The 12,837-nt window shown below is 45.4% G+C and overlaps 1 protein-coding gene across 5 annotated transcripts in view; it reads left to right on the top strand.

Moving 5' to 3' along the window:
* ACACB (acetyl-CoA carboxylase beta) overlaps positions 1-12,837 on the top strand; it is a 131,701-nt gene that overhangs the window by 79,291 nt on the left and 39,573 nt on the right. For all 5 annotated transcript variants that reach the window (XM_049101704.1, XM_049101706.1, XM_049101707.1 and 2 more), the window contains 7 exons: positions 1,101-1,201; positions 3,493-3,581; positions 3,661-3,785; positions 7,546-7,659; positions 7,817-7,930; positions 8,484-8,573; positions 11,306-11,424. In XM_049101704.1, coding sequence (XP_048957661.1) covers positions 1,101-1,201; positions 3,493-3,581; positions 3,661-3,785; positions 7,546-7,659; positions 7,817-7,930; positions 8,484-8,573; positions 11,306-11,424 — 752 coding nt within the window. The remainder of the gene's footprint in view (positions 1-1,100; positions 1,202-3,492; positions 3,582-3,660; positions 3,786-7,545; positions 7,660-7,816; positions 7,931-8,483; positions 8,574-11,305; positions 11,425-12,837) is intronic.

Here is a 12,837-nt window from a genome sequence, read left to right as displayed (position 1 = left end):
TTATATTACAATATAGACGTACCTTGAAAACATGCTAAGGGAAAGAAGCCAGTCACAAAAGACCACAGGTTGCATGATTCTGTGTACATGAAATGGCCAAAATAGGTAAATAGATGGAAAGTGGATTAGCGGTTGCCAGGGGCTGGGGGTGGGGGATCAAGAGAACTGGGAATGGTTATCAGGTTTCTTTCTGGGGTGATGAAAATGCTCTTAAATTACATAGTGGTAAATGGTTGCATAACTCTGAATATAGTGAAAAATGCTCAAATGGTTTTATACTGTAAAGGGGAGGGTTGCCTGTCTGGCTCAATTGGTAGAGCATGTAGCTTTTGATACTGGGGTCATGAGTTCAAGCCCCAAATCAGGCATAGAGCCTACTTAAAAAAAATGAATGAATGAATGAATGAATGAATGAGTGAATGGGGGGATTACTATGGTATGTAAATATATCTTAACTGAAAAATAACCAAAACAAAACTCTAAAGAACACCAGTTGTAAAAAGTACGTATTTGGACATTTTAGGAATTTGTTGTTTGTGCAAGTTTTTCATTAAAAATATTTTTTTGTGCAATTGCTGGGTTGTAGGGCAGATCTATTTTTAACTCTTTGAGGAACCTCCACACAGTTTTCCAGAGAGGCAAATTGAACACCAATAAAAAATAAATTTATTAAAAAAAAAAAAAAAGTAGGCCACTGGGGAAAAAAATTTTTTTTGTTACCAAAAGCAATATGCTAATAACAGTAAATCTAGTTATAAAAAGAAGAACCCCCCCGCCAGCAGCCCGCTTCATTTTCCCTAAGGTTGGAAACTCCCTTCCCTTCCCCCAGACTACTCATATTTGTGGAGAGGCATAATACATGTGTCTTAATGGGATTGTTGCCATTCTAAGCTCAAATTCCTCAAGCAATATGTTGAGCGGGACTAACAGAGCTAATTTTGGGTGACCAGAGAGGGCTTTGGAGATGAAATTTTCAGATTTTGAATGAGCCTTGGGTGGATCCTCCATGGGAGCCCACGGTGGGTCCTTCTGGTGACTGCTGTGTGGTGACCAGATTGTGTGGTTATAAGTGGCCAGACCTGTCCTATCTGCCTGTCCAGATAGCCACCATCCTGGACTGCCACGCAGCCACCCTACAGCGGAAGGCTGACCGGGAGGTCTTCTTCATGAACACCCAGAGCATCGTGCAGCTGGTCCAGAGGTGAGTCCTTGGCTCTCCATAGGCTGTGATTGTCACACTAATTGTGTATTACACCACTGAGGCAACTCTGGGGCTCTCTTAAGGGCAGGTTCCAACCAAGAGACAGCACATGGGATCCAGAGACTCTGATTACAATCCTGGCATAGGTACTCCTAACCCTTTTCTCCTGTGATCTCAGTTTGCCAGTTTGTAAAATGGGAATAAAAACACTTCACTCACAAGAGGTCATTCTTTTCTGAGTGGATTAATGTTCATGAAGTACTTACACATAGAGAGTCCTTATGTGAGCTTTGACTATATGACAATGGGATGCATAGTCTATATATAGGCTATAAAGGACTATATAGATTGTCATTGTGGTTTTGAAATCATTGCAGAAGAGGGTTGATGAAGAATTTGTAGGGACCCCTGGGTGGTTCAGTGGTTGAGCATCTGCCCTCAGCTCAGGTTGTGATCCCAGAGTCCTGGGATTGAGTCCCACATTGGGCTCCCCTCAGGGAACCTGCTTCTCCCTCTGCCTGTGTCTCTGCCTCTGTGTGTTTCTCGTGAATAAATAAAATCTTAAAAAAAAAAAGAATTTGTATTTTAAGTAGCTCTTGAGCAGAGAGAACTATCCTGATGACAGGAAGAACTACCATGTTGTGTGAATATTATCTCGCAGGAAAGCTTTGCTAATAAAGGTAGAATTGAAACGGTTTTAAACTGGAAGAGATTAAGTGCATGTACATTTTACCACGTGCCAGAAACCGAGGCACAGAGAAATAGGACCATTGGAGACTACCCTTCTTTTCTGGGACTGCCTTGGTTCATGGGGTCTCAGCCTGCCCCATAGGACTGAGCTGAAGAAGGCAGTCTTAGGGGGGATTCCCCATGAAGAGAGTTTCACAGCCAAGGGCTAGGAGGGGAGACCATCCCCAGAATGCTTTGGCCGTTAACCTTAAACCCACCCTTTAACTTCAGAAAAATGCCTAGATAAACAAATGACAAATTAACCAAATCCGTTTGCAGATTTTTCTGTGTTAGACATAAATATCAAAACTCTGTTCTCTTTTTAAATATTTATTTATTCATGAGAGACACAGAGAGAGAGGCAGAGACACAGGCAGAGGGAGAAGTAGGCTCCCTGTGGGGAGCCTGATGTGGGACTCCAAGATCACAACCTGAGCCAAAGGCAGACGCTCAACCGCTGAGCCACCCAGGTGTCCCTCTATTCTTTTTTAAAAAATATATATTTATTAGAAACAGAGCACGTGTGTTTGCGTGCACAAATAGGGGGAGGGGCAGAGGGAGAGAGAGAATCCTCAAGCCGACTCCCCACTGAGCACAGCACCCAACACGAGTCTCAGTCCCAGGACCCTGAGTTCATGACCTGAGCTGAAATCGTGAGTCAGATACTTAACCGTCTTAGCCACCCAGGCGCCCCTCAGAGCTCTCATATATATGTAATTGTTTTTTCTTTTTAAATCATAATTGAATAGGGGCAGCCCGGATGGCTCAGCGGTTTAGCGCCACCTTCAGCCTGGGTTGTGATCCTGGAGACCTGGGGTCGAGTCCCACGTCGGGCTCCCTATGGGGAGCCTGCTTCTCCCTCTGCCAGTGTCTCTGTCTCTCTCTCTCATGCTCTGTGTCTCTCATGAATGAATGAATAAATAAATAAATAAATAAATAATATTAAAAAAAATAAATCATAATTGAATAAGTGCATGTATTAGGTTCTTTTATTGTCAGTGACTCTGGGGTTAAACTGGTCTTAATGCCCTTAAAACTCAGTGTCATATCACTTAAGAAACTCATTTTCCTATGTGCAGAAATGATTTAGATGAAATGTTTTAGGGAACATCCAGGTTAAAATTTGTTTTTTCAAAAAGAAAGTGAAATTTACAGAGGATCTATCGATAAATTCTTTCAAGTTTTGTTTATCTTTCAAGCTATCTTTATACCTAGGATGGTTAATTGATCATTTCTGATATCAATAGTGTATACAAGGCTGACCTTTCTCAGCATCTCATCTTTTCTCTCTGGGGTTTGGCAGGTGCCATCCAAAGGCTCAGGCTTGGACCCTGGCTGGATATATGATCTTGTGCAAGTCACTGCTGTCTTTGGCCTGTAGAATTAGTGCAAATGAACCAACTCACACATCTCTCCCAGCCTTGAGGATTAGGGGATACAGTCTCCAGATACTTGATTACTGTTTTCTCCTTTTTGAAGTCCTAAAAGCCCTGGCTGTAAACCTGCCCCTCCGCCCCAGGAAGTGGAGCTGATGGTTCAAGCAGCCTCGCCTTTCTCCTCAGGTACCGCAGCGGGATCCGTGGCTACATGAAGGTGGTGGTGTTGGACCTCCTGAGAAGATACTTACGCGTGGAACACCATTTCCAACAAGGCAAGAGTTGCTACCAGCACTGGTGACAAGCCCACACGGCGGGAGGGCCCTGAGCCTTACCCCTTTTGTCTCCCTGCAGCTCACTATGACAAGTGTGTGATAAACCTCAGGGAGCAGCTGAAGCCAGACATGTCTCAGGTGCTGGATTGCATCTTTTCCCATGCACAGGTGGCCAAGAAGAACCAGCTGGTGATCATGTTGATTGTAAGCAGGGAAGAGCACCTTGTACTCACAGTGGGAATAACTTGGGGTCTGCAGACATTCTGCAAATGGCCAGAGTATTAATATTTCAGCTTTTGCCAGTCATACAGTCTCAGTCCTGATCTTGTACAGTGTAAGCAATGGACATGCCTGTGTCTCAATAAGACTTAGTTTATGAAGCCAGGCAATGGGTGGGATTTATCAGTTGCTAGAGGAGATCATGGCTAACACTCAAAAGCACCCTCTATGTCCCGGGTACTCCTGCCATGCTGTATAAATACTAACTCATTTAATTCTCACAGCAAGCCTGGAAGGTGCACGCTGCTCTCGCTCCCACTTTGGCAGAGCATGGGGGAGGTGATGTCACTTTCCCAAGGGCATCCAACTTCTAAAGGCAGAACTTGGGGGATGCCTGGGTGGCTCAGAGGTTGAGCCTCTGCCTTCGGCCAAGGGCGTGATCCTGGAGTCCTGGGGTCAAATCACACATCGGCTCCCCACAGGGACCCTGCTTCTCTGCCTGTGTCTCTGCCTCTCTTCTGTGTTTCTCATGAATAAATAAATAAAATCTTAAAAAAAAATGAATGCAGAGCTGGGACTTGAACCCATAACCTGGCTCCAGAGTCATAAGTTATTATAGGATATTGGATTCTGAGTCTTGGTAGGATTTTTATTTTGCCTTCTTGGAGAAGCATGGAATTTCTTTGTTCTGATTTCTGTTGACTAGTGATAACTAGCATTCTTTATAGCTCAAGATTTTTTTCCTTGATCTGGTCCCTGATGGCTCACTTGGAAAATGTAGAATCAGCAGATAGTAAGAGAGGTCTGGACTTAGCTTATAGCAAGAAGGGGCTGGCAAATTTTTTTTTTTTTTTTGGCAAATATAGTAAATATTTTAGTCTTGAGAACCACACAGCCTGTGTTGTAACAACTTAGCTCTGCTATTGTAGTGTGAATGAAACCATAGACAATATATAAGTATAAATATAATATATAAATGTATGAGTGGGGCTGTGTACCCAAGAAAACTTTATTTATAAAAATGGGCAGTGGGCCAAATTTGGGCCTGGGTTTATAGGATAGTTAACACCCTAACAAGATGGATTCATAAAAACGTGATATTTTGGGGGTGTCTGGGTGGCTCAGTGGTTGAGCGTCTGTCTTTGGCTCAGGTCATGATCCCTGGGTCCTGGGATCGAGTTCTACACCGGGTTCCCCAGAGGGAGCCTGATTCTCCCTCTGCCTGTGTCTCTGGCTCTCTCTTTGTGTCTCTCATGAATAAATAAATCTTAAAAAAAAAAAAAACACTGATATTTTTGTAAAAAATCATTTTGAAATCTAGGGCAATATGAGGATCTCTTACTCCTAGCTGCACATGAGAATCTCCTGGGGTAAGTGTAGTGGAGCTTTTTAAAAACAGATGCTCAGGCCCCACCCTAGTCAGTTAAATCAAGCTTTCTGGGGATGTGGACCAGGCATTAATATTTTTTGAAAGCCCCCCCCCCCATTGGAAACTTAAATATAAGTTGTATATTATATAATAATATCAGTGTAATGTCTAATTTCTTGGGTGTTTTTAGTGGTTTTTTACCTAAGAGAGGATCTTTTTCTCAAGGAGGTACAATCTTAGTGGGAAGGATTGCAGTGTCTGTAACTGACTCTCAAAGAAAGAAAATGTATGTGTGCATACTTGCATGCGTGTGTATATGCTTACCAGAGAAAAAGCAAGTATGATAATAATAAACATTTAACACCTGGTGAATCTGGATCATCAGTATAGAGGTTTTCAATGTACTGATCCTTAATTTTGTTTTAAAGATTTATTTATTTTAGAGAGAGTGTGGAGAGACAGAGGGAGAGAGAGAGAGAGAATCCTTAAGCAGACTCCCAGCTGAGAGTGTAGCCCAACACAGGGCTCAATCCCAGGACCCTGAGATCATGGCCTGAGCCAAAATAAAGGGTCAGATGCTCAACCAACTGAGCTACTTGGGTGCCCCTACTGATCCTTGATTCTTGTGTAGTTTTTGAAATCCTTAAAAATTAAATTGGCAGGGAGGGCTTTCCAAGTGATTGCAGCTTGCAGCCAGGATTGGGAACTTATGCCCAAAGAGATGTCCACTCTTTGCGGAGAATGCCATTGCTAAGATAGTGTAATCCTTTGCAAAATACCTTCTTTGGATGGAGTCTTTTTCAGTTGAGTGTTTGTAAAGCAAGGTGTGCCTGTTACCTGTTACCATTGGCTCGCCATTCAAAGGCCAGGAGTGAGATCTGTGGATTATCCTGGTGTTCATTAATCTTTGTGCACATACTGACTCTCTTCTGGGCATGAAGGTGCTAAAAGTTATGTATACTGGAAGACAGAGTGGAGTGGCCCCCAGATCAGAGAATGAGGACACTTGTTTGGGGATTCTCAGTGAAGGCGGCTGAAAATATTGTATCAAGTGCAGTTTGGGGAATGTTGTGTGCGAGATCCACTATTCTTTTGGCTCTCTTGGTTCCATTTGTTGAAAATGGTGAGTTCTTTGCATTTGATGGTATTTGGAAGACTCTCTGAAAAGACTTGTTAATTGAATATTCACTTTGAAATGAAATTTTTTTTGAGTCTCAAAAGAACTTCTTTGAGTCTTTAAGGGGACTTGGTTTCTAAAGCAAATCACAGCAGGGGAGGGAGAGAAAGTTTAGAGTAATCTACGTGATTTCTTCAGCACCCACATGCTTGTGTGTTTGTGTACAAATGTGAAATATTAATGCATTATGGATGTTCTGATCATAAAAACAGAGCAGGTTCATTCTAATTAGGGAAATGCAGAGGCAGGTGTAGAAGAAAGGACCGATGGCCCCACCAATCTGGTGATTTCATGGAGAGCAGTCTGGGCTGGGGCAGGGTGGAGGTGTGTTGCTGGAGTGTTCAGATTTCCAGCCGTCATTGTTCTGTCTTCAATGGGTATTAAGGAGCACCTGCTCTGAGCCATTCCCAAGCCCTTCTTGCATATAGGGCACAAGGAGGATATGCACAGACCAGGTGCACACAGCCCTGGTGTCTGGCAAAAAGGCCTCTTATTCAGAAGTATGAGGGATGCCAATGGGATCCGCTGTTCCTCTACTTTTTCTGCAACTCCAGATCCTCCTTCCTGTAAGAAGCTGCCCTTGAGCTCTCCAGAATGCTGCTCCTAGAGGGTGGCTTATCAAACCCTCATTAGAGCATCCTGTGTGAACCTTACTCTTTTTACCTGGCTCTATTTCCCCTCATCCCTCTTCTCTGAAACCCCTTAAGTCAAGCAGCAATGTATTGAGGAAAGAGAAGCCTTGGGGACAGAATAGACTTGGGTTTGGATGTGGCTCTGCTTTGCCTATGCTTGATGGCACACTACTTCTGAGTCTCAGTTTCCTCATCTGTAAAATGGGAATCATATTGTAACTCCTCAGAGGGGTGGGAGAGTTTGGGGAAATGAATGTAAAGGTAGAGTTGCTTGCCTGGCACATATTAAGTACCTAATATTGGGTGGCTACTAATAGTGATGTAGGTAGAGATGGAGTTGTATTTTTTGTCTGAGTGGGTGTTTAGAGTGTGTTAGCAGGTGGATGAATGGGGGACACATGGCAGATGTATGATTATGTATGATTAGGCTGTGCTAGGGATGCTCAGAGAGCTGAGCAGCTGTCTGACTTGGGGTAGCTGCACCCCCCCCCCCAGGTGAGGGTGAGTGCTGGCTTGTTTCCTTCTGGCGGAGGGAAGCCATTTGGATTCTGTCTTTGTCCCCCAAAGGATGAGCTCTGTGGCCCAGACCCTTCCCTGTCTGAAGAGCTGACCTCCATCCTCAACGAGCTCACTCAGCTGAGCAAAAGCGAGCATTGCAAGGTGGCCCTCAGAGCCAGACAGGTAGAGTCGTGGGGTGCTGTCCTTCTCGCCACCCGTGTCCCTCATGGTGCATAGCCCTTCTGTTGCCATCCCGCATCCGACCCCAGGGCCTGGCCCTAGGCTTCTCCCCTGAAGGGTTGGTTTCCCCAGCCCCTCTGCTCCCCACCCTCTCCCGCAGGTCCTGATTGCCTCCCACCTCCCGTCCTATGAGCTGAGGCACAACCAGGTAGAGTCCATTTTCCTGTCTGCCATCGACATGTACGGCCACCAGTTCTGCCCAGAAAACCTCAAGGTGAGGCCACCTCCTTCTATTCACAGAGCACACACTGTTTACCAGGTGGGGCCTCAGATACATGGGCTCCCCACACCCTCAGTGGGGCAGCACTGGGTTCCGGGCACAATTGCAAATACCAGCAGTTTAGTCCACTGTGGCCAGGGCCACCCGATGGGGCCTCGGGGAGCCTTTGGGAGAGGTTCAGTCCCACAGGGTGGATGGAGCATCAGGCTGCAAGGCTCCCCACAACGTACAATTTTAATGGAGTTACTGGAAACCATGAACACTCACATGGCTGAGGCATGGCTTCATCTTTTGGGCTCCCCTCATCCCCCAATTTTGGATCATTTGCAATCTCCAGGTACCTCCTCTCCGCATTTGGAATGGGGAGCCTTAGGGGCAGTCGTCCCCAAACTGTTTCCACTTTCCGATCTATGGCCTGGAATGCTGGCAGAATTTTGTTGATGACACCAGTGCGGGGTTCCCCTCCCTGCTACCCCCATTCTGCTCATCTGACCCTTGATTAAAACTTGGTAACGTTTCCCTTTTTTTGCCCCTTCCCATCCCGCAGAAATTAATACTCTCAGAAACGACCATATTTGACGTCCTGCCCACTTTCTTCTACCACACCAACAAAGTTGTCTGTATGGCATCTTTGGAGGTAAGTAGGAGGGGGGGCCCAGGAACAGCATCTGCACTGAACATGCCGGTTCCAGCAGCCACTGCCCACCAGCCACATGCCTTGAGCATGGGATCTTGTCCTTCTCTCTACAGGGCAGGTACTGTTACTATACCCAGCTTCCAGGAAAGGGAAGTGAAGCTGGGAGAGATGGTTTCAGAGCTGGGGAGTGGCAGGACCACCATTCACACTAGGTCTCAATCTGGAGTCCTTGCTGGTAATCCTTGTTCTCTCCTGTGCCATCCTGGCCTCATCTCGGCAGGGCACACCTAAATACCCACCACTAAGAGCTGAGGCACCTCATGCAAACTCTGACTCACTGCATTAGATAACTTTCTTTGGAAGACTCATCTGCTTCAAACTGCAAGAGCTGGAGGGAGTCTAGGTGACAATTTAAGGTGCCTTCCCTGGTGATAGGACAGAGAAGGGAGTGACCAGCAGCAAAAACCTCTGATCTTGGAGTCTCAGTTCCTTGTGGCCCCCACTCCCTCTTCTTCCACCTTTGTAGACCTTGTGGGCCCCCCATCCTGGTGCTGGAAGCTTGGCTGGGTCTCCATGGAGACCATTTTGGGTTTGTGAGCATGTAACAGCCCTAGAGTCTCTTGGGCCTGCAGTCTTTACCTCCTCCCTGATTTCACCTCAAAGAATCCTTTTCAGATCTCTGCTTCCAACAGTGAGACCCAGTAGTGCTTATAAGTGCCTCCCCCTCTCCCACCCCCTGCTCTTTCCAATGTTCAACTATATCGAGACCCACTGTGTGCCAGACACTGGGGACACAGCAGGAAACAGCCATAGTCTCTGTCCTCATGGAGCTTCTCTCTGGCTGGGGAAAGACACACACTAAATATTTCCTTCATTGCACATATGTTAGGGCTGCAGTGGGAACACAGCCATCAAGCTGAGAATCGGACAGCAGGATTTAACCTTACCGGGAGGGTCAGCCCAGACTTGGATGAGAAAGTGATACGAAAGCAAGCATCGGAAGAGCGAGTCAGAATTGGTGGGAAGGGAAGAAGCAAAGAGTTTCCCGTCAGTGGGAGCAACCTATGCGAGGTTACGAGCTATATGACCTCTGGGCAGTTGCCTGCCTTCTCTGGACCTTTAGATTCTCATGCCACAGCAGGGGCGGTAATGCCTACCTCACAGGGTTATTTGAAGATAAATGAGCACTAGCATTTGATGTGAACACTATTGCTGCTCACTATCCAAGTGCCTGTCCTATTTGAGGGGATCCTGTGTCAAGTGGAAAGAAAGCATCAGCCTACCTTCTTTGCTTTTTGGAGTGCCAAATCCTGTTTTGTTTTTGGGTTTTTTTTTTTTTCCTCTTTGAGAATTTTCCAGAGCTCTTTGAACATCCTGTCCCTTTGTTCAACAGGCTTATTGAACATAATCCAACCTTTTCTCCATGACTCAATTGAGCATTGTGAACATGACATTTTCACTCGGTCTCTTAGATGTGTAGAGTTTTGTTCCTGCTCTAAATGTGCGGATGTCCCCAGGACCAGCCCAAGTCCGATGATTCACGGGGAAGACTCACAGGACTCAGCAGATGGTTATGGTTATGGCTGTGACTTGCTAGAATGAAAGGACGCAAAGCACAATCAGCAGAGGGACAAAGTGCATGGGGCAACATCCAAAGGAAACCAGATGTGAGCTTCCAGTGGTCCTGTAGGCACTTTCAATTCCTCGAACAATAAGTTATGACAACATGTTTGGAATGAGGCTCAGAGACTCAACTCCCAGGGGTTTTACTGGGGACTGGTCCTAGTTTGTGACACAATTCTGAACTCCTAGAAAGAAAGTACAGGTTCAACATAAATCCACTCTTTATACAGCTCAGGTGCCACGAACCATTCTTACCAGGGAATAGTGGGAACCCTGCCAAATTCAAGTTCCTGGAGGCCAGCCAAAGGTCTTTGAAGAATAGTGGTTAGGCCTGCTATGTTAACTCTTGCTATACAATTCTTAGTTTCCCTATTTGATTAAAGAAATCCCACCGTCTTAACCTCTGGAACTGTGCTGTCCAATAGGGCAGCCACTGGCTCCATGTGGCTAGTGAGCACTTGAAATGCAGCTAGCTGGTCTGGGTTGAGCTGTGTTCTAAGTATACAATGCATGCTGGCTTTCAAGGACTCTGCATGGAGAAAGAATCGCAACTGCATCAATAATTTTATATTGATTACATGTTGAAAGGACATTACGTTTGGAATCGGGGATGAAATGAAATATATTATTAAACTTATTTTTACCTGTTGCTTTTTCTGAAGTGGCTACTAGAAAATGGAAAACCAAAATTGCTTATGTGGCTATGTTACATTTCTGTTGGACGACGGGTTACTCTAGAGCAGGTGTCGACAGACTGTAGCCTGCGGGCCGCATCTGGCCCACTGCTTGTTTTTGTTAATAAAGTTTTATTGGAACACAGCCATGCCCATTTATTTACATACTGTCCTTGGCTGCTTCCAGGCTGCAACAACGGAATTGAATAATAGTTGTGATAGAGAACCCATATCTTGCAAAGCCTAAAACATTTACTCTCTAGCCCTTTGTGATGACAGTAACATTGTAACACGTGAGCAGATTTGTTCCTTGCTACTGCTTGGAGAACACTTAGAGATCATTATGGTATCCCTCCAGCCTGAGTTTTGTCAGGTTTTGAAGACACTCTGCAACGCCCTCTGAGAGAATGTCTTCTGCGGCTTCTGCTTCATTAGGTTTATGTGCGGAGGGGCTACATTGCCTATGAGTTAAACAGCTTGCAGCACCGACAGCTCCCGGACGGCACCTGTGTGGTGGAATTCCAGTTCATGCTGCCCTCTTCCCACCCAAACAGGTATGGGATGGTCCACACCCTGGTGTGGCATGTGTGTTTTTCTTCCTGACCAGTGTAGGTCCTGCCTCTGGTGGGACCCAGCGAGTATGTCTGGGGAGACATCAGGGATACCACTTCTCCCCTGTGGGATCTCCCTGCATCTCCGTTCTCTCATCTGTAGAGATAATCCAGTGTCTACCCCATCCACCTGCACTGCCCAGTATAGTAACCACTACCCATATATGCCTCTTTAAATTAAAACGAGTGAAATTAAATTTTTAATTTTTCCTTAGTCGTACCAGCAACACTTAAAGTGCTCAACAGCCACATGTGGTTTGTGGCTGCCATATTGGATATTGCAGTTCTAGAACATTCCGTCACCACAGAAAGTTCTATTCAACAGTTCTTTCCTAAACCATTATGAAGAATAAATGTGACAAGAAGCATGTGGCATTTAGGGCAGTGCCTGACATGTGGAAAGTTGTTGGTGAACATTAGGGACCCCTGGGATGATTATTACTGTGTTGGTACTGCCTGATGGCATGCTGTTGGTCAGGCACCATGCTAAGCTTTCCATACTGTTTCATTCAGTCCTCACCATCTGTTGGCCAAAAATGTGTTTTCATCTCCATTTGACATCTTCCCTTGGCACAAGCCCAGCTGCTCATTCATATGGGGTAGTAGGGATTTGAGCCATGTGCCTCTCCTGTCAGAGTACCCCCTGCAGCACCTACAGATCCTCTGGATCCCCATGAAGTTCTCATTTGGGGACACACTAGTGTGTGTGTTTTCTAAATGCATCTTATTTCAGGACCCGAAGTACCATCCTGGTCAGGTAGAGTGAGTTACCTTCAGCTAAAGTAAACATGTCTCCTTGAGATCTGGAGCATTCCCTTTCCCTCTCCCCCATGCCTCTGGGTCCAGTTCTCCTGGGGGTCCCCACAGGCCTGGCTTGTGGCTAGAACAGTTTCATCATGATTTGGGCCGTGAATTAATCAGATCTTGTGTCTCTATGGGCAACAGGATTCATGATTTCTTGAAGCGGGGAATATTAGGATCTCTTGGGGGTTTGAAAGCATATGTTTTTCTGTCTGTTGCTTTTAAGAAGAAGGGTGTTGTTTGGCTATGGATGAAGAAAAGAAGTGCTTCTCAATGAGGCACCTCCTTTTGTATTTATCATTTATTTTTACTCTTATTTAAAAAAGAGAGAGAGCATGATATTTTGTCCATTTGAGAGAAAAGGAAACAAAGTGTTTGTGGCCCTGGAATCATTTGGGAACTGTGGGAGGTGTGGTGTAAGGGCTTTTGAAACTGCCTGTGAGGAGGCATTCTGGTTTTTTTTATATTTATTTTTATTTTTTTTTATTTTGTTGTCTTAGCAGTTCAACCCAGTTAGGATAGAAGGTGGTTCTCCTAAATGCTGTGGGTCAGTCA

Source organism: Canis lupus, chromosome 26 (assembly GCF_003254725.2).
Source record: "Canis lupus dingo isolate Sandy chromosome 26, ASM325472v2, whole genome shotgun sequence".
NCBI classification, from domain to species: domain Eukaryota; kingdom Metazoa; phylum Chordata; class Mammalia; order Carnivora; family Canidae; genus Canis; species Canis lupus.
This window is presented reverse-complemented; position numbering and strand designations above follow the sequence as displayed.